Below are 24,173 nucleotides of genomic sequence, written 5' to 3' on the forward strand. Positions count from 1 at the left end.
ATCCATACAAAAGTAAAAACTAATCATATATGTACATGTAAATTTATTTCAGTATCTTGAGTAGGATACACATACCATATTAGTTTTGTTAGGAATTAAAACTCACAAAATGGGATGAATATTTATCAATTTATACTTTTGCAAACATTTGCACTAGGTACATGGCAGCTGTGAATTTTCTTCGGTCCTTTATCCAGTCCCTTGAGAGTTATTTACTGTTTCTTCAAATTTTACAAATTGCATAATAAATTTCGAAAGCTCCCTTAAAATAAATAAAAATGATTATAATAGACTAGAAGAAATATATTAAGCATGAAGGAAAATTTCAAAATAAGCATCTATTTTAGGACCCATTTATCTAAAAACAGACAAGATGAGACTTTGCAACCATCACTTTTGTTTTAAAGGATATTTTCAGGGTCTTGGCCCTGAATGTAACAAAGATTCTTTAAACATCAGGATGCTATCCTGCAGCATTTCCAGACCAGGCACAGTGTGGCAGCGGAAGTAGATTGACCATGAACATAACAATGTTTAAACTTTGGGTCCATTCACTCTCGGGGCCAAGACTGTGGAAGGTGCTTTCTCCATTTTCTATCTGTAACTGCACCTTATTTTGAGGACACACAACATGATATAAGGAACCACAAACTCTGGGTCCACCTGTGCGCCCACTCAGCATCTATTGCAATGACCTTTCATGGCTTTCTCAACCACATAAGCTGGAAAGTGTGATGTTCTGTTTTCTGGCCTCCCTACAGCTAAGAGTGGCCCTGGCACATGGTGCTGGCTGACAAGATGCAGGTGGGAGTACCTGGAAAGGACTGTCCTTCCTAAATAAAACTAAAAAGCCTCATGAGGAGAAGTTCTTTTCCACCTGCCCTTCACCTTGTTGTTTCTTACTCCAGGGAACACGGACCTCATGCCTGAAGACAGCCCTGCCGAGAGTTCGCGCAGGGAAGCCACACTCCAAGGGAAGGGGGGCGGGCACAGAAGAGCCCTGGTTCCTTGGTGATATCACTGGGCCCAGGACACCTGCACCTAAAAGTCTTCCTGCTGCGGATCCTAATGAGCCTTTCCATATTTAAACCATCATATGGTTTCCTGTTGCTCCCAAGCCCACCAAATCCTGAGATTGGAACTATAGTACCAACTCTAAGAAAAGTAACTTTGTAAAATATAAACTTACATAACAAATGCTATAAATCAACCACTTACTTTTTAAATTAAAATATTCAGAATAATATATGTATAGGGTTTTTCAAAGACTTAACATCACTAAAATCCATAGAATTTGAGAAAAGAAAGCCATTCCTAGCCACATGCCTCCCCACTTTCCTGATTTCTGCCCATGAGAATAAAGAAATAAACTCATTAGAAAAAACCTCAACTCTGAAGTTTTTTCTAATGAGTTTATTTCTTTATTACTAAGTAGTATGTAAAGATTGAGGTTTAAACCTTGGGCTAAGAATTCTTAAGCACAGAATAGGGTGCAACATGTATTAGGTTATTAAACATGAAATGTCCAATGTTCTTAAATACTGAGTTTGACAGTTGATAGCTCTGATATTTCATTTTGGTGCTTCTTCTTTTATTTTTATTGTGAAGGTACATCTTCAGTCTTTCAAACGTACTTTTGGCTTGTGACTCTTTCATAGATTTTTTAAAGCAATTTTTGTGAAACCATAGATAAGTCAAATATTCATGTTATTTTCAAATAAGAGTTCTGCTGTGGAACCAATGTAGCACAGACAACTTGAAATATCAATGAAGCATTTGGGAAGGATGTGCCTAATGAATGCACAGTACGTCGATGGTTTGGGAAGCTCCGTTGTGGTGATTTTCATCTTAAAAATGAGCCACATAGTGACCTGAGACCAAGGTGGATAATGATGAGCTGAAAGCTGCAGTGGAAGCAAATCCATTCAACCTATGCATGAATTAGCAGCAAGGTTTTATGTTACTATGCCAACAACATTGGACCATTTGAAAGCAAATCGGCAAGCTAAAGAAGCTGGATATATGGGTACTGCATGAATTAAATGAGCATCAGAAGAGAAATCATCTCAAAGCTTGCCTTTCTTTGCTGTCATGACATAAAGGCAAAACATTTCTGTGCCATATTGCTATGTGTGATGACACTGCAAGCATTTGGCCAATGGTTGGACAAAAATGAAGTGCCAAAACACAGTCCAATACCAAATAGTCAAGAAAAGCTAATGATGTCTGTTTGGTGGTCCAGTGCTGGTATTATCCACTACAGCTTCATGAAACCTGGTCAATTGATTACAGTGACTGTCTACTGCAACCAATTGGAGGAAATGATGAGGATGCTTGCAATTAAGCAGCAGAGATTGGTCAATAGTGACAGGCCAATCCTCTTGCAAGACAACACTCCACTACACATCATACAAACAACGCTGCTGAAACTACAGAAGCTGGACTTAGAAACTCTCTGTCATCCACTGTATTCACCAGACCTTGCATCCACTGACTATCACTTCTTTCAGGTTTGGGGCCATTTCTTACAAGGAAAAATATTCAATTCTCAACAAGCTGTGGAAAATGTCTTTGATGATTTCATCGCCACACACTCTCCAGGCTTCTTTACTGCTGGCATAAACAAGTTATCATTAAGATGGCAAAACTGTGTCAATAGTTTGGGTGCATACTTTGAGTAATTGTATTGCTTCTTGTTTGAGATACAATAACTTCAGTTTCAATTCAAAATTGGACATTTCATATTTAATGACCTTAATAACATTAACATTAATGAGTGTGGATACTTCAAAGGTCTATCTAGTCTAGTTTTAAATGAACAGTTTTGAGAATAGCATGATATTACTCTAGTTCTTTTATCATGATATCAGTACTTACTTCTGCCCCTCCTCACTGATCTTACTCTTCCCCATGATCTGCTTCACATGGTTTTCAGTAACCTACAAAGAATGAACAATAATTTGGTCATGTATAATGGCATGATACTGGTCATGTATGATGGCAATAATATTGCCACTTCTAGAATTAAGTGTAAAGATACTAATCCATACTATATATAACAAGGAACTATAAGTATATAATAGAAACAGAGCTATAAACTGTTAAGCAAGAAATTGTTAGGCTATATTTCGAAGGAGCACCCTGAAAGGTATTAGGGGAGCCAGTTCATTATATTTTTTGTTACCAAATAAACCCATTGTATGGAATTGTAATGTGTGGAAGGGTTAGAGAAATGGTCAGCTCTGATGGCACATTCAACCATTAAAACTGAATGCTTAATTTTTTTCACTAATACATTAGCTTACACCTGTCCAGTTTTAAGCTAATATCTGAATAGCCAGATATTCCTAGCATTATACAAAGTTACCATTTACAGAAAGAATGTATATATTCTTATTTGGTTTATGGCACAGGGCAAGCAGGCTCTAGAGGATTCACAAAATACTTACTTTTGTTTTCTTACTTAAAATCCTATTTGCTGTTTCCAATTTTATAGCTTCATTCTGAATGGGAATGGTTTCAAAAGCAAGATATTTGGTTAACAATATTTGTATCACAAGAATGAAAAAACAACCACCACAGGTACTCACCATCAAATTGGTATTAACTGATCAACACTTATGTGCACATATGGTAGTAACATTCATCAGGTGTAGGGCAGGTGGGAGGGGCTCCCAGGGGAGGGGTATATTCACATCTAATGTGTGCACTGCACACTGTCTGGGGGATGGACATGCTTGTAGCTCTGACTTGGGTGGGGCAAAGGCAATATATGTAATGTGAATTTTTGTATCCCTGTAATATGCTGAAATAAAAAAAAAAGAAGAAAAAAAAATGAAATGTCGTATTTCAAATACAAAACCAGAAACCCATTACATAATAGAATAACAAGTACAATTCTATTGTACTTTCCAGTATTTTAATTACGGAGCCAAATATAATAATAAGTAATTAAATATAAATTAGTGATATGGAATCTTCATAGGGAATCTTCTATTCCCTAGATTCAACCTATTCAAAGTGGTTTAAATTATGAAAGAAGAGTTTACATGATTTTGGCATTATATCTTGCTCACAATATTTAAAGTTAGAAATCATTACTTCTACTGTTCAAAAATTCAAGTATAAATTAGTGTTTGTTCCGAAGACATTTACTTAGCATAAAAAGCAAGAAAGAGAAGAGATGAAATACTAAAAAAAATACACAGAAGGAAATATGACTATATTATTTTAAGAGAGAGAGAAATTCATAAAGAAAGTTTGGACCACCACTACTCTTCTATGTACATTATAATTCTGGTTTAAATAAGCACTGCTGAAAAATATATGTAACTATATAAACACAAGAATAAAGAATAATTATATATCACTTATAAACTCTATAACTAGAGTTTAAGTCAGATTAAGTAAGGTTCTACACAAATAAAAATTAGGTTTTGACCATAACAGGGTTCTAAAGAAATTTTTGTCACCTTCATTTTTGTTTTAGATAGATCTCCTAATTTTTGTAATTAGTTGCTATAGTTTGAAATAAAAATATTTGGACCAAGTTTCGTTATATCTTTTACCCTACTACAAAATCAAATTGTTTCATGTATTTGCCAAGATCTTCAAGCAAAAGAACAATGTAAACAATTAAATAAATAAATTGCATACCTCTATGCTTTTAATCATATTCTCAGTGATATGTAAAATTTCCGTATGAACCAAATTTGTTTTAATTTCTTTTTCAAGAGCTTTCATTTCATCCCACTTATTGAGTATTTCACACCTCTTCCTTTCAACCTTCTCAGTAAGAGTGAGGTGCACCTCCTCAGTTACATTTTTCTTAGATGATTCTGGGAATAGTTTTTAAAGCAAAATATTACTATGCTTAGTATCTCCTATTAATAGCATTGCATATTATTAATAATATTATGTAGTAATATCTTATACTATATGTAACCATAAAGGATAATGTAACTCAAACTCCAAGCATGTCAATAAAAATAATCTGTTCCAAGAATGGGGGTATTCATCCTTTAATTCAATCGATAAGTATTTGTTGAACACAATTTGTGCAGACCCAGGGCTAGGTGGGAAGGTTCAATGGTGAATTACACCCAAATCCTTTTCCAGCATTTGCATGTGAGCAGTGTAGACAGACAAGAAACCACAAGAGGCCACGGTGAGGGGGGAGTAGAAGGTGCCCTGGGGCGGCAAGTGAGAGCGTCTAACTCAGCGTGGGGAAGGCTCCAGCAGGACTTTGCCAAAGGGGTGTGACTACACCGGGACCAGAAGGAAGAATGGAAGTTACACAGCTGGAAGGTAGTGGGGAGAGAGTAGAGGACAGACTCGAGACGTATGAAGTGATCCCAGCAAGGAAACGGGGTAGATTTGACAGGCCTCATAAATATGTAAAGAAATCAGTCAAAGCTGTTGGAGGCTTTTAATCTGGGGAGAAGCACGATCAGACAATGCTCGTGCCATCCACAGTGCTGAAAGTGGATCAGAAGGGGTAGGACTGAATCAGAGAGACTGTTTGAAAAGTTGTCATTCAGGCAAGGTGAACCAATCAGGACAGCGCTCCTGGCATAAAGAGAACTACAGAGATCCAAAACTACTAAGGAAATGGAAATAAAATAGTCTTTGGTAATCGGCTGGATCTGGAACGTAGGGGAGAGGAAGATGCCAAAAGCAAGCTCTAGGTTTTAGCTCAGCGGTAGCTAGGAAGGAAGTGGGGGGTTCAAAGCAGAACGGAGGGAAGGAGTTTGGTTTGAATTTGCTCTTGGCCTGCCATTCCCGGCTGCGTTGGGAGTGGCTGCGAGAGCGTGGAAGATGCTGGCCCTGCTTTCTGACTTGCGTCTCCGTGTGCTTGGCAGTGCCGCCCATCGACACAGCCAGGGAGATGCCACTGAGAGAGAGGGGGTGGGTTTAAGCTAGGACATGTGAGTCGAGGTGCTTATGGGACATTCAAGAACCCATGCCAGTAGGCAGCTGGACATACGGACGACGTTCAGCCCAAAAAAGAGATTTTAGCAGGAAAAACAGATTTAGAATAAAAAACATGTGAACTGTGCCAAAAACACGCTGGACTCCCAAGAATGTCAACATTTCAGGAGTACAGAAAGGAGATGGGAACATGAAGAGACTCTGCTAAGGGCCATTTGTTATCAATCAGCACAGTCAGATGCTGACCAGAGAGGTTAAGACTTAGTTTTTTGAGAAAGTACAACTACTTTTTTGATGGAGAAAAAGCAATTTGAAAGACTGTACACTCATCTATAGACAGTAAACAAGATGGACATCACTGCCAACACTCAACTTTTCCAAATTCGGAAGAAGGGAAAACTTTGCAGTTGAGTTTTGAAATGTGGGGAATTAGCTAAGTGGACACATGATCAACTCAAGGAAGGGGCAAACATGGTCATTGTTAAGCTTCTACACAAACTCTGAGAAACGCTACAAAACAGACTCTCCGATCCCCTTGGCCTAAGCGGAGGGCGTCAGCCTAGAGCCATCAGCTGAGGGCAAAGAACCCAAAGGGTGTCCGGCCAGGTGAGCGGCCTCCGCCTCACCTTCCTACCTGAAGAGGAAGACTGAGGTATCGAAATGGGGAAGCTCCACAGAAAATGCGTATGGTTGGAGGAGAGGGCTCCTGAGTGAGAACCTTTAGGAAAAGAATAAAGCAGGAGGAACAACGGGGACCGGGTTTCTTCCACCGCACTGAGAGCTGGGAACCGGCCACTGGGATTGAACAGGAAGAAAGGTCGGTTTGAGTTCTAGAAAGTTGGTAACTGCATCTTGTTTATTATTTTTATTAATCTTTGCCTTTTTTTCCTATTAGTGTCCAGCAATAAATTCCTTAAGTATTTTTTTTTTTTTTTTAATCACGGGCTTGTTTTAAGAGACAGCCAGGAAACTGAAAACCATGGGGCTGGGGTCCCCTCCATGCCGGTGCGACAGGGACCCCACAAGGGATGAGCACCGTGATGCAGGAAGGAGGGACCAGCCCCCCTGAGCCCCGAGCAGGGATGACGGGGAAGCAGAGAGTCAGCCCGGGACGGAGGACGGTGGGGACGTGAAACGCGAGTCCAGCAGCAGGAAACCCTGGCAGAGACGGCCGGCGGGGAGGGCAGCACGTGGGCACGGGAGGGAAAGAGGAAACAGGCAGAAAGGGGAAAGTAACCCTGGCAAGAACCTCTGAGGTCAAGTCTACTGAGAACTTAAAGCGGGTTGAGTATATCCTAAAAGATGCTGAGGAAAAAATGTAACTCCAGTAAGAGCAAGTGTTGAACAAACTCGGAGAGAAAGTGGCCTTTGACTGAACAGTTGGGAAACTGTCAAGATGAGTGCACAAGATACTTGGCTGAACTTATTTTGATTAATGAATCACATCCTAACTTGTGTAAATTTAAAATAATTTTAATATCCATTTAATGCATAAATATTCCTAAAATGCAATTAATTTCTCATGAAATGTGTATTCTTCCTCACAGGTAATAACAGAATGAGGAAGAACAAGCAGCCAGAGTGGCTACCACATGCCAGGCTCTGTGCCCACGACAACCCTCGGAGGAAACCGCTGCCGTCACCCGACCTGAGGCCAGCAGCTGGGACTGACGCTCCGAGCGCAGAAGTGCCAGTGGTAGTGAGGGCGTCTTGCTGACCTCAAAGACCCTCAGGCCCATCCCCAGCACGCCAGCTGTGGCGAAGACCACCTGCAGCCCCAGGAGCACCCACGTGCCACGTGAGGAGGAGCATGCAGTGGGCAGAGGTGGGGAACGTGTTTGCGTGATGGAGAGCATCTCAAATGTGGACAGCCTCAGAGACTCTTTGATGTCCACAAAATCTTGCTTCTTTAAGGCGAGAATACAAATGTAAAGGTTCTGAAAACCAGAATGGACTCTGCCTTCCTCCCCATACCCTGGAAACCGCAGAGGCCACAGCTCCACGTTCTCTACGTAGGTGCATTCCCCACCTGAATGCACCAAGCAAAGGTTCACCATCCCCCTCTGAAATCCGTTTTGAGACATTTTCTCTAGGACAAACTTTTAGTCCTTCAGTGTTTCCTCCTGAGATCTATTTCCCATATTTGTATCATTGGGTCAATTTTCTTAGGACCTATTCCAAATGCCTTGGTCGAAACTTCACACAATTCTCCCTACATAAGGTCCTGAATTAATTCAGTGTTCCACTAAAAAACACAAAGATCTTAAGAGAATAATGAAACAGTGCGCACGTTGTATCTGAATACGGAGAAACTAAACACCCACAAGTACCCAAAACAACACACACTGGGATGGGATGCTTAAGCCTGGGGGGAACTCTGACGAGATCAACTGTGTCCTTGTGTCTTTCATGTATTTTGTTTAAACCACTTTGGATTAAATGAAAATAATTTATTTCTAAAGAAGTTGATGGGAAAAAATAAATGAATAAAATTGAACAACCTCTCTGAAAAACTCTTTGAAGTACCTAATGGCAGAAGGCCATGTAGTGCAGGGGCAGGTTTGAAGACTCTTCACACAAGGGCCACAGCACAACATGAGTGGGAAAAACACCCCACGATCACTTGCCTGACTTGTCCTTAGCAGCCTGCAGCAGCGCGAGCTCCGCCTCCAGCTCATCTCTGAGTCTGCAATTGGATCACAAAAATAGTGAAGTATTAGAACCCTACTTGTAGCTTTTTTCTTTTGTCTATTTTACAGCACAGTCTTTCTTTTAATTCGAAATGACGCCTGATCTTCTTACTTTCTAACACAAAAATGTAATCTGAAGATGCTTATAAAATGACAGCCTAGGTCAGTCAAGTTAGACAAATAAAATAATACTTTCTTACCAAGGTTGCATAAACCATTAGTTAGAGGAGCTAATAATTTAAAATAAATTATTTCCTATAGTGTTTATTGATATTATTTTGTGACTCCAACTGCTAAGAAGAAAAAAGGCAAAAAAAAAAAAAAGAGAGAGAAAGAGAAAAAAAAAACCAGCATTGTACACTCAAAGACAAACAACACATGGAGGACTATGGGAAGGTCTCACCAATGTTGGAGGACACTTTGCGTTTTTCCCTGCACGTTATGACTTCATCCCACAGACACAATTTACAAATGCCAATATGTTTGAACTAAAAATAAAATACAAGAAATTTAAAAAGAAGGAAAAAAAACCTTAGTATTCTCTTCTCGGTTCAACGCAAACTAAATCAATGACCTGATTCCTAATAAAGAAGAGGGAAAACAGGAGTGTAGTAGGTACAAAAAACATCAGCACCACAAACAACTTAATGCCACGTGTCTACAAAGCACCTGATAGTTTAAGATTCATACACGTTATCGTAGCTCATTGTACCACAGATGAAAACAGAACAAGAGTGGTATTATGACCCTCAATTTTGAGAAGCTAGGAGTTCAATGGATTAATAATGATAACAGCTTTTTCAATATGTATATTCAGAAGGTTTAGTTTCCAGAAATTTTCTATGTGTTATAGTTTTAAATATTACTTGTGGTTTTGTTCTATTGTTTTGTTTTTCTTCTTCAGGGACTTTAACTGTATGTGAATTGGAGCTTGTTTAGCTTTCTTCTAACTCAACAACTTTTTCTGACTCTTTCTTTATCTCATTTTCAGTTTTTAAATGTTTTCTTGCTTTTCTCCAATGCCCCCTCATTAAAAGCCATTCTTCCCTAGACATGTCATAGTTTAGTCTTGACCTATAAAATAACTTTTACTTTTTCAAATATTTCTTTCCTCAGTTGTCAAATCTTGTCTGTTCCTTTTTTTGTTATTGTTGTTGATTTCTGCGCTTAGTTTTTAAATTTCTGACTCAAAGGTGTGTTCATATCCTGAAATGCTTTATTGGGAATATGTAATTTAGTTTAGAGAGTTGTTCCCCAGTTTTCTTCTTCTCCAACTTATGTTTGTATTGGCGTGGCCGGGATTTTCACCAGCTAGACTGTTTGGGTTCTCATTTCCTGTTTCCTTTTTGTGGGAGTCTGTACAGATAAAGGCTGAGTGGTTTGGGGTAGTGTGTGAGATTCCTATTTAAGAGGACACTTTTCTGTCAGTGTAGCAACTTGTGGTTTTTTACTGTTGATATATTGTGGTTTTCATGATTGTTTAATTTGTTTTGCTATTACTGGACAGCTCGTTTGGAGGGGAAAAAAAGACTGTATGGGGAAGGGTTGTGTGCACTTTGATTTTCTTCCTTTATAGGTTTCTAAGTGTTCCTTTCTTGCTTCCTTTTGTCTTCTCAAACATTCCAAAGTATGTTGCTCACTTTCATCTAACCCTCTTCCCACCACATCGTGTCCATTCCAGAACCGCTTCCTCCTAACTCCCACTCCCTCTGCGAAGCCCCTCCTGCAGCCGGTGCTCCAGCCAGTCTACCTGCTCACGTGGGGTCTGCTCATGTGGGGTCTGCTCACGTGGCGGTCTTCTCTCATGGCGGTCTTCTCACGTGACGGTCTGCTCACGTGACGGTCTTCTCCTCAGCGGGACTCTCCCCGCTGCGGTTTGAGGGCACTTCTAGCCCTACTGTTCTCTCTTCCGTGAACTTCCCCCAAACTACTCTTACTCTCACAAAGGTTTGCGGCAGGAACATGGAAGATGGTTCATGGTGCTTGATGTTCACTTTTCTATTTTCAGTTATTTTCAACTTTGGATGCTTTTCTAATGAATCCTATAACTTTATGCGGCCTCGGCACATCTACCTTCTGTGTCCACTTCCTGGTGATCACCTCCCACAGGACAGCTGGTCACAGTACCCTGGACTCCCCCCACTGGCCCCACACCCCACATGGACCGTGTGGATGAGCCACAGTGACCCCCTCAGTCACAGGTGACCCCAGTGAGTTTGTGCCTGCTTGTCCGAACCCACCAGGGAGAACTCCCTGTGGGATCCGCCCAGGTGATGCTCTGGATCCAAGTAAAGGCTTGGTCCACAGGTCCTCTCTCTCCCTCCTCCCCCCGCCTCTGCCCCCCGCTGAGTTGGTGAGTGTGTCCTGGACAGCTCCCCCTTCCTGTTGACCCTGCGAGGTGAACGGCCCTCTTCTGTCAGTCTTCTGTCACTCCATGCTCTGTGCCTTACCTGAACAGGACACTTGAACCTGACCTGAGTCAGGGCTCTGCTAGAGAGTGGCTGTCTTGGTTGGAGTAAACTGGATACAGGTCTGACAAGGGCGACAGGGCATCTACTAGTATAGCCGAGTTCCTTTTAAGAGGGACACCTGGTCACAGGTTGGACATTCGGCGTTAGGCCTGCAGGCCAGGATGGCAAAGTACGCCATGAAAGGCAACCTGCAAACGTCCACCGCCAGGTCGCCTGCAGCCGGTCAGGGCTGGGCTGGAGAGAGACACTGTGGGAGACACCTGCAGGCCACACCGGAGCAAAACACAGCAGAGCTTTCTGTCCTCTGGTTACACCGAGGGCAGATTTTGTCTTTCGGTTTTATTTCTTGTTTGCTTCAGTATATTTTGGATGTTTCAGATTGCCTGTATTTATTTATTTTTCTTATTTATTCTAGCATGTATATGTCTAACAGCTAGGCTTTAATTTTTTACAAAATCCTTACAAACAATATATCCTGTTCCACTGTGACTTGACCCTGGAAAACCAGAGAGGTTGCAATATGTTTTCACATTAAAAAACTAATAAGGGTCTTCATAGAAGGCATCTTGAATCTGCAGCCCTCTCACCTCTCAAGAAGTCTTCAGGGGACCACCAGGAAGAAAGGAGATTCCTTCAGAAACCTCCCCACACTCCACCCATAGAAACACCACGTTTAGTAGAATACCCTAGCCACGTGAATGAGGGTCTGCAGAAGCCACCAGGTTCCAGGCATGGCATTGGGACAGGCAGCTCGCCACACCCGACAGTGCGGAAGAGAACGTAACTCTGTGCTCCTCACATCGCTTTAAGATGCCCTTAAGTATAATCCGAACACAGACCAAGTCGGCTCGCCCAGGCCTTACTTGTCATTCCGCTCCAGGGCAGCTCTGATGGCTGTCACCAGCACCCCCAGCTCCTCCCGGGCTCGTTCCACGTCGGCTGTCTTCACGGGCCGCTTCTCCAGCCCCTTGGCTTGAGCCAGAAGAGTCTAGACAGGGCCAGGCACACAAAGCGGGGACAGACACTCAGAGGGGGTGAGAACGTTCCGCTTTGTTATTAATATGTGTTCAAGCTGCCCTGAGTTAAAACATAAATTCTAGTTAACATAGGTAAATTCGGAGGATTCCAGGGAGGGAAGGAATTGGGGGAGGAATGGCTAATCAAGTGAAGTTCTGGTAAAATACGTTTTTCAGTATTTTAAGATTTTATTTTTCTAAGAAATTAAAAACCATGGTGGGAGAGTTTTATTGTTGGCTTGTGTGGGGGAAAAGACATGCTGATAAAGTGCTTCAGGTACATTACTAATAATCTGTCACCAGGGGAGGGACTGCCTGGCGTTCAGAAACAGAAGGAAGGGCCTGGCCTGCTGGCCTGGGAACATTTTCATGCTGGTGTTTGAGTGAGACACGGGTATGTATGTTCCTTTTGGACTCAACCTCAAAGAGTGAGGAACAGGAACAGGGTAGCTCCCCACTGGAGCCGCTGCTAATTCCTGTAAACACAAAAGCTTATCCTTCTGCACCACGAAAAGGCTCAGAACAAAGAAGATAGTGCCCACGTATGATTCTGGATTAGGAAGTTAGAACTGACTTCCCCGCAATGCTGTGATTCTTTCATATACCAAGTAAGAAACTATTTCTAATTTGTAAGATATTATAAAATTGTTAAACTTTATTAAATTTAAAATGCCAAATTCATCTTACCTACACTGTTAGATTCTCCTAGTTTTTGTAAGTGAAAAAAAGTTATTCCTGTAGCATATTTTCTTACTAGAACAATTACATGTTTAACATAACCCTGGAAGGAACGCCTGGAAGGTTGTCCCCAGTGAAATGAAGACACTGTGGGTTTATATGGGTTTATGCTGCAGCTTACTGCCTGCTAGCTGTCACCAGGCACTCGCGGTGCTTCCCCCCAGGTGACAACCGGACAATGGTTTCCAGTAATTACTAACATAGCACTATTTATGTTCTCAAACTATATATATATTACATATATATAGTTTGTAACTATATATATAGTATGTGTGTGTATAGTTACATTACATATATAGAGTTACATTGTATATACACATATAGCTATATATAGATACAGTTACATTAGTGGTTTCGGAATGTAAATTGATCAATAATGTCCTGACCCTAGTGTAAAGCCCATCCCTTATAGAAAGTATTGACTATTCTAAACTATGAAAGCATAAATAAGGCTTCGTGGATTCTGAATGTTTCCCTCTCCTCATGAAATACATATGAAGCCATGAGTAAAAAAGACTCTATTTAAGCTCTCCATGACTGACTGCTACCTTATGCTGTGCTGTGGGACAGGAGTCCAGCAGGATCGCCATATAGAGCTCATATTCATCCTACATAAAACACACACAAAGAAATCCATTGGAAATGCATCAGGAGATTACACTGCAAGTTTTTTTGTGTATATAAATAATAAGAAAATAATAGGAAGGCTAAGAATGGTACAGTTTAGATTTTAAAAATATTCTTACAGTGTATTAAACAGTATACACACTAACATTTATGAAAACTGCACCATCTTTGAAGCATATCTGAGCATTAGCTATTGATCATCTCTGAATACCATCATGAAGTACCTTGCCACACAGACAGCAAATCATCTGCTGCCACGCAGAAGTTCTGTGGATTTGGACCCCACTGACCTGCCAGAGATGAGCTTTCAGGTGATGAGGGCATCTCTGGGCAACAGGCCACCTTATCTCCATCGTTAGGTATTCCTCATCATTAGGGAAATTAGAGAACAGCATGATCTTTAAGCAACCTAATTTCAACTCAGATTCCATATGAAGGTTACTTCCATCATGAAATTACAACAAACCTATAATTCCATAAGGATTCATGTGATACTACATACATATAATTATAAAAGTTTATATATCACGTATGTTCAATTTCTGGAAGGTTATATATAAATAGGAAGCTTTAATGGGAAACTATGGGGCTTAGGAGAGAGCTAACTGGTGTTTATTCCACGTTGCCCTTTTATGATTTACGTGACTGCAGGCAGATGACTTCAGTCTCCGTGAGTGGTGACCCTCGTCTGCAGAAAGGGGACCCTGATACTCGGCAGAATGTCGGGGAGGCTTGAGATCATCCCTGCATGCAGAGCATCGTGCCGAGTTCTCAACTGTTATGCAGAAAAGGTATGTTTCTTACCTTAATTTCTTTCAAGATTTCACCAAATATCAAAGAACTGTTGCAAATATCTTCAAAGATGTCGCCAAAGATCTGCAGTCTGCTCAGCCCCTGAGGGTCACACATGCATTTCTTCTGGAGTTCCTGGAGGAAACACAGAATCAGCCCATTTCAGGATGTCTTCATTCTCCTTTCAGAACAGCGTTGCTCGAGGGAAGGACCCGGGAAGGACAGAGCTGCCATCACCCAGGTGCCTTGTCCCAGCAGAGCAGGTGGCAAACCAAGGAGACTCTGATCCACTCCCGCTAGTTGCTCAGTCTTTCATTACCTAGTCACACAAGATTTGACTTTTTTGTCTTTTCATTCTTTATTCACTCACTTCATCCTATACTCAGGGGTTCACTCTGCCCCCTGATACCCCCAAGGCCCTCTCTCTCTTCTGTCAGTCTCCTTAGCCCCAAACCTCCAGGTCTGGGTGTTTCACTGGTGGACAGCTATTTTCTTCTCTTCCCTACATTCTCCCCCATCTGCGGTAATGTCTCAGCGAAGTGTGCTCTGTTCACAGCCCCTGGCAGCCCACGGTCGCTCTCCCGGTCACACCAGCCACCTGGCCCCCACTACACCTGGTCCCCGGGCAGGCTTCACCTGCATCCCAGAGCTCAGCGGCTGTCTCCACGCTCCTGTTCTCCGAGGTCAGACAGGAAACCCTTTCTCAGACCCTCCTGTTTTTCCTGCAAATATTGTGTTCACTATCTCTGCTGTGTAGCCTCTAATGCTTTCCAATAGGAACTTGCCTCTAAGTTACTTTGCACACGCAGCCTTTTCTCATTTCACCCTGTTACATCAACTGATCGTGTCAAATATCTAGCACCTGGCAGCTTTCTTACAGTCTACCTGGAAACGTGATGCAGAGGTCCAGCCCACGAGGGCCGGGCTCCTTGAGGCGGAGCAGGTGTGTGGACAGCGCCGAGGAACCGCCTTCCTCACCTGTCGCAGCTTCCTCTCGTGGCACGCGGCCGCCGAGCTCCCGGTGAAATCGTTCTTCAGGAGGTCGTGCTTTGCAAGAACTTCTTTTTGGAAATTCAAGAACTTCTTATACCTGTCTGCTTTCGTTATGCCGGCTAAGTAGGAGCTGACACAGCGGTACTCGTCCCTGCCTGGCGGTGACAGGGCACACCGGCGGCTGGAGCCCGCCGCCTTGTACCTCAGCACCTTCAGCTCCGGCACTCTGAGCTCCTCCCTCCTTCGCCGGCCAGGGGAGCCCTCCCCCATTCCCTCTTTCTCTTCTTTCGGAAACCTCCTAGGGGCGAAATCCTCTTCTGAAGCGCAGGAAATCTCTGCCTGAGGGTGCAGGTACCTGAAGAGCCGAGTGTTCTGGGCGTCCGGAACCAGCGCTGTGTTGATGGTGAAGCGAACCAGAGCCTCTTTCATCGCTGCCACCTTGCTCTCGGGGGGCCTTCTCGCCACGGGGGCCTTGCCCTCCTGCGGCCTGTTGGCGTTGGGCCAGTGCTGCAGGACGGTCTCGGGAGGCCTATACAGCTTGTTGGGGTTCAGGTGTCCGGAGGTGTAAAGGTAGACGTCGTCCCTGTGGTCTTTCTGCAGTCTGTTCAGCAGCTTCCGTAGGTTGCACAGAGTCCTCACCCCTGGGGTCTCGCAGTGTCTCCACTTCAGGTAAACTGTTCAGGAAAGACAGCAGTCTGTGAATAGCGCTCTTAGTCCCAGAATACAACAGCTCTGTCCATTTGCTGAGCTGGCATATGCCATGCCCAGAGAGGGGTGAAAGATAAAGAAAAATAGCACCTGGCCTGGCTCTTAGAAGTCAAACCTGTGCCAGGGCTGAGCTGCCGCTGCGGGTGAGGGAGGCCCAGGTGCACAGCGCGGGCAGTGCAGTCAGCAAGCCCGGGACCCCCGGCGCCAGCGGGAGGGACGACGGAGAGTTTTAATGCGACAGAATGTTTCTTACAAGATCAGCGAAGCTTCTGGAAGAAAAGTCTAAAGATTTAATTATTTAATGCTAAATGATGATGCTTAACGATGTCTTCCTTAACATATTCCACGTGTGTGTGTCTGTTCTCCCTTAACACTGAACGGTCTCGGGAGGCCCTGAGCAAACCCCTCAACAACAAAGGGGTCATTCACTCCTTCCTGCCCCCTCCCCCCAGAGAGAAGCCTGTGGCTGTGTTGAGGTGACCCTAACTCCCTCCACACGAGGTCCAGGCCTCTTGCAAGTCCTGGGGGTGGGCTCTGTTCCAGCACATGGCCGGGGACATAAAATATCAGGGATACTTGGCCTTTGAGTCAACTTCCAAGCTGTGTGGGAGCAAACATACTACATAATCTCTCTGAACCCTAGTTTCTCTCTGTGCAAAACCAGAATAATCATCTCCAAATGGTTGATGGGCACCCAAACGGAATGGCTTTTGACAAAGAGGCACATGGCGTGGAATAAACCCCGTAAACTATACCCATTTTCGTGAACAGTCTACAGTACCGGGCACACCTTACTAAATACTGGTGAGAGAACACGAGGCAGCCCAGATGTGCCCTCTCGTGTGCCGTCTTCCGCCACGAGGAAGGAGCTGTCCTCTGGGACTCCGTGCGCTGGGACGGCGGGGGGCAGCCGGCCGTAGCTCTGCCTTCCCAGAGCTGCAGGAAGAGTGAGCGGGGCCCCCGCTGCCCAGCGTGCCGCAGCCTGGCTGAGCACGGGCTGCAGAGCGGCCGCCAGGACCACGGAGCCTGCAGGGCTTCCTGTGTCCCGCGTGTCTCACCCAGGACTCCCCGCGGCCATCCCACCTGTAACTAGCCCCGGCCCCAGGGGCAGACAGGGAAGCCGAGAGACATTATGTGACCCAGTCAGGTCTAGATGGCTGACAAGTGGCTTCTGAAACAGCCTTTCTGCCCTGACCCTGGGACTGTTGCCCTCCCCCCACAGCCCTGAGCACAGGCAGGCCGAGGACCGCCTGGGCCCCACGCCACATGCAAACCCGTTTCTGTGCCCAATCCATGTCTAAAAATAATGGCATCACTGTCTCTGCCTCCCCTAAGAGTGGGGAGGGGAGGGGAGGCTTGACAGGGGGAGTGACCACCGGCCACACCACCCCCCTGACCCCAGGCCAAAGGGACACCGCCTTGCCCCCTGTGATGTGGGGACCGGCCGAGGGTCTTCACTTGTGCGGAGGTGCCACAGCGGTGGTCACTCGGCAGAAGCCACACATCCAGCCCCCGCACAACCCTCTGGTTCCACCTTCAGTGCGGTGTTAGTAAGTTACATGAGATATCCGACCCTCCATCACAGGACAGGCTGTGCGTGAGATGACTGCCCCAACCGCCGGCTAACGGCAGTGTTCTGAGCCATTCGAGGCAGGCTGGGCGAAGCTAGGTCAGGTGTATTCAATGCATTTTGACTTGTGATATTTTCAACTTCTGATGGGTTTATTGTGAGTCAAGAAGCATCTGTGTATTAAAGGAAAAGAAACCCCAAAGCTGGGAGACTTTTAAAAATTATCACTGCTGTCTGCTGCCCAGCTAGTGTGAGGGGCACGTTTAATCCTCACAGCAGCCCAGGAGGTGGGCGCTGTGACTCCCCTCATTTTACAGATGAGGAAACTGAGGCACGAATGGCCTAAGACTATATAACATGCAGTCAGGTGCTGAGCTGCCTCTGGGCCCAGGCTCCCCAGCTGCCCACTCACCTGCACAGAAGCAGTGCCAAGTGCATTCTGACACAGTAAAATAACATTTCTTCTTAAGTATTTTATAATTCAGACTGTTTAGCTCAGTGCAACAAACTTCCCGTCCACCCAGATTTCACCTGAATCAGTGTCCGTGCGCAGCCTGTGCTGGACACAGCAACAGCTTTGGCGCCAGACGACCTGGGCTCCTGTCCCCACAGAGTCCTGTCTGGAAAACCACGCTAACAACCCAGCCCTCAGAGTCACAGAGGCTAAATAAAGTACGAGGTGGCGGAGCACCTCGTAATGGCAGATATGGACACTCCGCGTTGTGTGGTCCTTCGCGAGCGTTGTGGAATGGCAGCGGCCACAGAAAACTTCCTGAAGTTCAGCGTTTTAAAAAGAACACTCTGAACTAGGAGCCAGAAACCTGCCCCTTCACCCCTCCTCCTCCTCCTCCTCCTCCTCCTCCTCCCCCTCTTCCTCCCACAGATTGTTCACACTCACATGTACACACACAGCACACACCCTACACGCTGTGCACACGCGCACGCACACACCTACGGCGTTACTCTGCATGTTAGCGTTAGGTTCTCTGAGGAGGAAGCAGGTCCCCAAATCCAATCCTAACCCCAGGGAGCAGCAGCTGATTTGTAGCCACCAGAAACCAGTCTCACTTTTCAAACTGGTTCAGGGAAGCTGGTTTCTAGGTAATTGAACATCAAGCAAACATGGAAAGCCAACACAAGTCGCTCAACGTCCACTTACATTCAGGCTCCAAGTGCTCAGCCATGGCTGCCTCCCTCCCAGCACAGCGGCCTGGCTGGGCTGTTCCCGTGGAAACCACAAACATTCTACGCCCCTCCTCCTGCACCTCTGCAGCTGAGCAACCAGGTCACCAGCCCTTCCAGGGAATCTCCCTCAAAGAGCCCTCCCTCTTTTATGCCCCAGACCTTCCTGAACAGGAAGGACTAGGTGGGTGCTCACCTGTTTTACTTTTTTTCACTTTTGCCTTTTCAGAAAGTAAGACTTGATACTTTTTAAGTAAAACACTTTTTATGATTTAAAAAACATCAAAATATCTTTGTGCTTTCTAATTCTTTGCCAAAGCCTAGGGGGCAAAATATAACTGCTCTTTATTTAGGCATCTCCTTTAGAGATATCCAGATTGTACAGTGCACAACCCCTCCAACTGTACCTGGAGATCTGGCATATAGTAGGTGCCAGTCACTAAATGATCATTTAGTAGTGTTAGTGTTATTACTCATGTATTTCCTAGTATGGAGTTGAGATCCTGTGAGGTAAAGTAATTTGCCCAAGATTACTTAGCAGGGAGGAGAATTTACAGGTGTGTAAATGCATATTTGTGTACCTCAAAGTTTGTGCTTGTCCTCAGACTATCCCATGTGGCAAGGGGGCAAAGAGCTAAAAACTGCCCCTATCTTTGAAAACTGTGATTCTACTTACATTTCTTTCAGCCAGAAAGAATTAGAGTGTAGTGGATGGGTGACTCAACCTGCTCTTAGACGTAACCTTGAAACCAGCTACTTATGGCTCTAAAATGAGAAAGCTGACAATAACCTCGCAAGTTGTGTGGATGCAGTTAGACCATTAGCGCAGTTAAAGATTTGGGGAGCACAGTATTTTTGTCTGTTTTGTTCCCACAGACGCTGGTCAGATACTTTCAGATGTGAACAGTCTGGATCCATGAAGTCGCCACACACTCACCTGCTCAGGCGGCTCTGGGACCAGGTGTGCTCAGATTTGACCTGTGAAGATGTGACCAAGGGGCTGACTGATTTCTCTCTGCAGCGTTCCTGGTACTCAGGCATCTAGAACCACCGCTAGAAATGTTGATGCGGAAATACCCACAAAGGGTATCTAAGTATGAGCCCCAGAGTGGAGGTGCCCGGGCCTCCCCCTTCAGTTGGTCACAAAGCAGGACGTTATGGCGGCAGCCAGGTTTTTACATAGCCAACTATCGGAGATGAAGGAATGAGTTTTTGTGCTCAGAATTCCTTAGTGATTCAGTAAAATGGCTGTTTCATAGATTCTAAAATATCCCATCATTCCCAAGCTGCACAGACAGGCGACAGGTGACGAGAGGTGTTCCCCACCTTTCTCCCACAGGTGGGCCGGGGGCTTGAGGGAGGAGTGAGTGAGCTCCCGTGCTGCCCTCACGCCTGCTCCTTGGCATGAAACCGAATTTGGTTCATTTTCCATGGAATTTCAGAGCCTCGATTTATATTACAAAGAAAATAATTTGTTTTCAGGACCTAAGTCTCTCCCAATTCATCCCTTATGGCAGAGCACAAATACTGTTAAATAAATTTACATGCTAAAGATCAGAAAGTCAGTCAGGCCTTAAAAGCCCTCCTGTGGCTCTCCTATTGCTAAATATGTCATCAAAGTGTTTGAGGCAGAAACATACTTAATTATTTTTATCAGTGCAATGAATTGATCTGCCAGAAGCACACTGGATCTTCCTGGAGGCCAGACTTCCATGCGGGAATCGCCAAGCGCTGCTCACAATGCAAACTCTGCGTGCAAATGCCGGGTTGCAATTAGCGTGGCTGCTGTTTTGTTCATGCACGCTAGATGGCGCTTGGACACATCCTAAAACCCTGCACTGCCGAAAGCAACCAGAGGATGAGACTTAATCCACCGTCCCAGCTGATTCATGTATCCACCCGTCCTTTCATCCTACCCTTCATTCTAGGGGCGGGGGGAGCATTGTCCGCCACTGTTGCTTTGCTAAGAGTGCAGAAATGCACAATAATTCCCTGCTCTGCAGATGCTCAGCGGAGAGATTTAGGAGTAAAACGCAGTGGGATCCGAGCAGCACGGAGATGAGAGTGCGCCGGCAGAGGAGGAGGGAAGGATTCCCGTCGAGTGGGCTGGGGAGGCTCCCAGGGAGTCCCTGACCGCAGTGGGGAAGAGCCCTGGGGTCGGGAACTGGCCAAAACTAAACGTTTCCAGTCGCTGCTTTTTGACTATTAGAATTTGTTGCACTTTCTTTTTGCTCCTCAATACCAGTCAAGAAAATGTCTAAACCTGGTGTGAAAGGTTCTTTTTATTTTTGCAGGTGGGTGAAACATGCAGGAAGAAGAGAAAAGTGGAGAGTGAAGGAACACGCTTCCGTCTCGTCAAGCTTACTGTCCTCTATGCGAACAACATTAATTGTGTATTATTTTTGAAAATTAAAAAAAAACTGGTTGAATGTCTGAGATTTTCAGGTGTGTAAATGTGTGACTCCCCTGCCACGTGTCATTGGCTGTGACGATGGGGAGGTAACCGCAGCAAGAAACACGTGCGCAGGAAGCGGTGACCTGGCAGGGGGCAGTGGGACCGCGGAGCCACGTCCTGCCCTCCTCCGGCCGCGCCCCCGCCAGACAGCCCTGCCTCCCGCAAGTTAACTGCCTTGTAGATACCTGCTTGTTAAGTGTTGCTTTTGAAGGTTATTTTTGCATTAGGAAATAGATAGGATACAGAAATGGTACTCTTGAAACTCTTGAGTTAAAGTTGAGGGAAAATCAAATGTATACGTAGTTAAGATGAGTACTCAAACTCAGAGCAGCTTTAGAGAGAGCCAATCTGCAGCTAGGATTACCAATTTTACGGATGTATTAGCTCATGAAATGTATTTTTGGCATAGTAAACATTTTATTCAGTTTCACAGTAAATGAATACTGAACAGAAGCCCTGTCTACACCGCATACAGGGCTCGCCGTGTGGAAGGCTCTCCCTTAGCAAGAACTCGGTGTTAGGGAAGAACCCCAGTGTGAGGCTGTCCACACTGGCCTCCTTAGTCTCACGGCTGGCGACACTCACATTTAACAACGCAGCAGGCCTTTATTCCAGTAAGCTTTTTTTTTTTTTTAACTCCCAAATTTAGGTCTACTGTGTTTAAGGCTAGGGAGGATCTGCGGATACAGGTGAACTTTAACTTTTTAGTCTTAAATGTTCATCATTTGTCTGCCCACCTGAGGGCACGCAGAGATAGCCAAAATAAAAACACAATTTCTTTAAGCAGCGTTTTTTAAGATAAAACCATGAGTCTGCTTATCGCTGCGTACAGTCTTCAGCTCGGAGGTTTTCGCCCAGAGAACGCTCTTGACTGCGGCAGAGAAGCCCGGCACTTACGCATGCGCACACACGCCCCGCCGTCTCCTGCCCGGCGCCGCTCCGGGCAGCAGGATGTGCGTGCGCATGCGCCGGCGACGGCGGTGGGGAAAGACTGGCCGGGAGGGAAGCTACCTGGGGGCAGGTGGGCAGCTGCGGTGTCGCCAGCTCCGTAATCCCAAGCATCATCCTACAGACCCACTGCCTCCCCAGTCTTTGAACCTTTAAAATTACACAGTGGAGTTAGCAAATCAACATTTTATGTTGTCTCATCCTTTGTACAGAAAGGGGCTGAAGCGACCCAAACGCACTACTTCACTGTCACCTTGGTGTCTTCTAGGCGCTCAAGGCCCGGAGTGTTTCCAAATGAACTTCCATGAGTGTCTTATCTTGCGCACAAATGAGAGCAAATGATAAACGTGAAAGGTATTTTAAAAACTCTGTATTCAATTATTCACACCAAAGAAGATCCATTAAAATTATGAACATTTCTATATATATTTCATGTATCATACATATATATACTTTATATGTATAATTACATATTGACAAAAGAATTCTTGCTGCTCTAAGAACGTAAGTAAAACAAAGATAGATTTTGCAATATAACACCCATATATGCATATATACTGGCTGTTTGAATTATGAATTTATTTACAACTTGCCTAGGTTATAATAAATGATTACTGTTCTATTATACAAACATAACAGTAAATGTTTCTTTTAAATACAAAGACTGCAAATGAATACATGAAAAAATTACACACATGTACAATATTTATAATTTATAAATGCAAAGTTAAGACCTCTTTAAGTTATTGCACTTGTGCATTTTACAAAGATTTTTATGTCATACATACAAAATCTTTTTTTTTAATTTACTAACTCATCAACTATGATAAAGTTGAATATTGTTAACTTGAAATTCTTTCTCCTTCCAATAGAGAGCCTATCAAACTTTGGATGCAGATTTGTTGACTGTACAAATCAGTTCTTATGAGCATTGTATTTTTGATAGCACATAAACTCTATTACACTCCAGCAGCTTTGGGTCAGCAAGATCATCACCTGCAAACTCTTAGATGCTGTATCTAGACATAGGTATAGAATCACTTTTGTTCATATGTTCATGTAAAGAAAGTCACCTGTCTTCTCAGAAAGAATCAAGATGCTGAATTTGTACAAATTTTGGTAAACACAGTGTTTTGGGCAAGCACGTAATTTCAGATAGGTAAAGGGGCATTGTGTAGAAATACCTCTGTGGATAAATCTATTGTACTTTCAATTTGCACACTAAATGAACACATAGCATATACACCATATAACACATCGGATGGAAAATAATGTTTCCATATGTCATTTATACAGGCTATTTCAGATACAGCACAGGACTGGATATTAAAGTGACTAAAGAAAAAAACAAAGGCTGCAATGCCCACAGTATAATGATATTTAATTGGGCTTGAGTATTAGATAATACACTTTTAAAACTTAACTTACAATAGAAATAAAACCTTTCCACTTAAACTTCTGCCAATACACAGTACTATAAAAACATTGGTTGAAAACTGAACTGTGTAAACCAACTTCCTATTTGGCAAACTCTGGACTCAGCTGTGTCTGCCTTGGTCCTTAGGTGACGTTACTCACCCCCCACGGAGCCATGCCCTGTGTGATTTCAGTTGCAGTTTTCTCACACCTGCAGGAAAGAGCAGGTACACTATATCCGACTTAAAAAGCACTGCTTTCCATTGTTGAGGGAAGAAGAGAAAAATCAAGTGAAGATAGTAATGCTTCTTGGGATTTTAAATGTGTTTCTTGGGAAACATTGACATGTCTTTTTGTTCTATCTTGTTAATTTGGAACGAGCACACCACTGAAACTTTTTTCTTTCTTTTTTGCTATTTTTATCCATCACATAAAATGCATCCAATGCTTCAGATAACCAAAATATCCAGTTTAAAAAAAGATTTAAAAAGTGTGTACTGCATTGGATATCACTTATTTAAACTTAATATAAATGTATAAAGAAGTCAGCAAAAGGTATATCAGGATAACTACTTATGCTCATGTAAAAATGTAACAGCCATGCGCTGACAAGCCTGGGGAAACAATAACTGATAG

The 24,173-nt window shown here is 44.0% G+C and overlaps 1 protein-coding gene across 3 annotated transcripts; it reads right to left on the minus strand.

The window, feature by feature from the left end:
* Positions 1-47: 47 nt before the first annotated feature.
* C2H6orf118 (chromosome 2 C6orf118 homolog) lies at positions 48-18,737 on the minus strand. 3 transcript variants are annotated; one of them, XM_045542327.1, is made up of 10 exons: positions 18,696-18,737; positions 15,244-15,932; positions 14,278-14,400; positions 13,395-13,454; positions 11,956-12,080; positions 8,559-8,617; positions 4,657-4,838; positions 3,450-3,503; positions 2,878-2,939; positions 48-262 (listed from the first exon to the last, which is right to left on the minus strand). In XM_045542327.1, the coding sequence occupies exons 1-10, from the start codon at positions 18,718-18,720 to the stop codon at positions 190-192; spliced, it is 1,452 nt and encodes a 483-aa protein (XP_045398283.1). In that variant the 5' UTR covers positions 18,721-18,737; the 3' UTR covers positions 48-189. The 3 variants fall into 3 exon arrangements, with proteins under 3 accessions (XP_045398283.1, XP_045398284.1, XP_045398285.1); XM_045542328.1 differs by lacking the exon at positions 18,696-18,737 and adding an exon at positions 18,488-18,551; XM_045542329.1 differs by lacking the exon at positions 13,395-13,454.
* Between the last annotated feature and the right edge of the window lie 5,436 nt (positions 18,738-24,173).

This window comes from Lemur catta, chromosome 2, assembly GCF_020740605.2.
Source record: "Lemur catta isolate mLemCat1 chromosome 2, mLemCat1.pri, whole genome shotgun sequence".
In the NCBI taxonomy this organism is placed as follows: domain Eukaryota; kingdom Metazoa; phylum Chordata; class Mammalia; order Primates; family Lemuridae; genus Lemur; species Lemur catta.

Coding starts and splice junctions, on each gene's coding strand:
- C2H6orf118 (XM_045542327.1), bottom strand. CDS start 18,720: ATGGCTGAGCACTTGGAGCCTGAAT. Junction 12,081..13,394: donor GTCCCACAGCACAGCATAAG/GTAGCAGTCAGT, acceptor GGCCCTGTCTAG/ACTCTTCTGGCTCAAGCCAA. Junction 4,839..8,558: donor GGCTGCTAAGGACAAGTCAG/GCAAGTGATCGT, acceptor AACTATTCCCAG/AATCATCTAAGAAAAATGTA.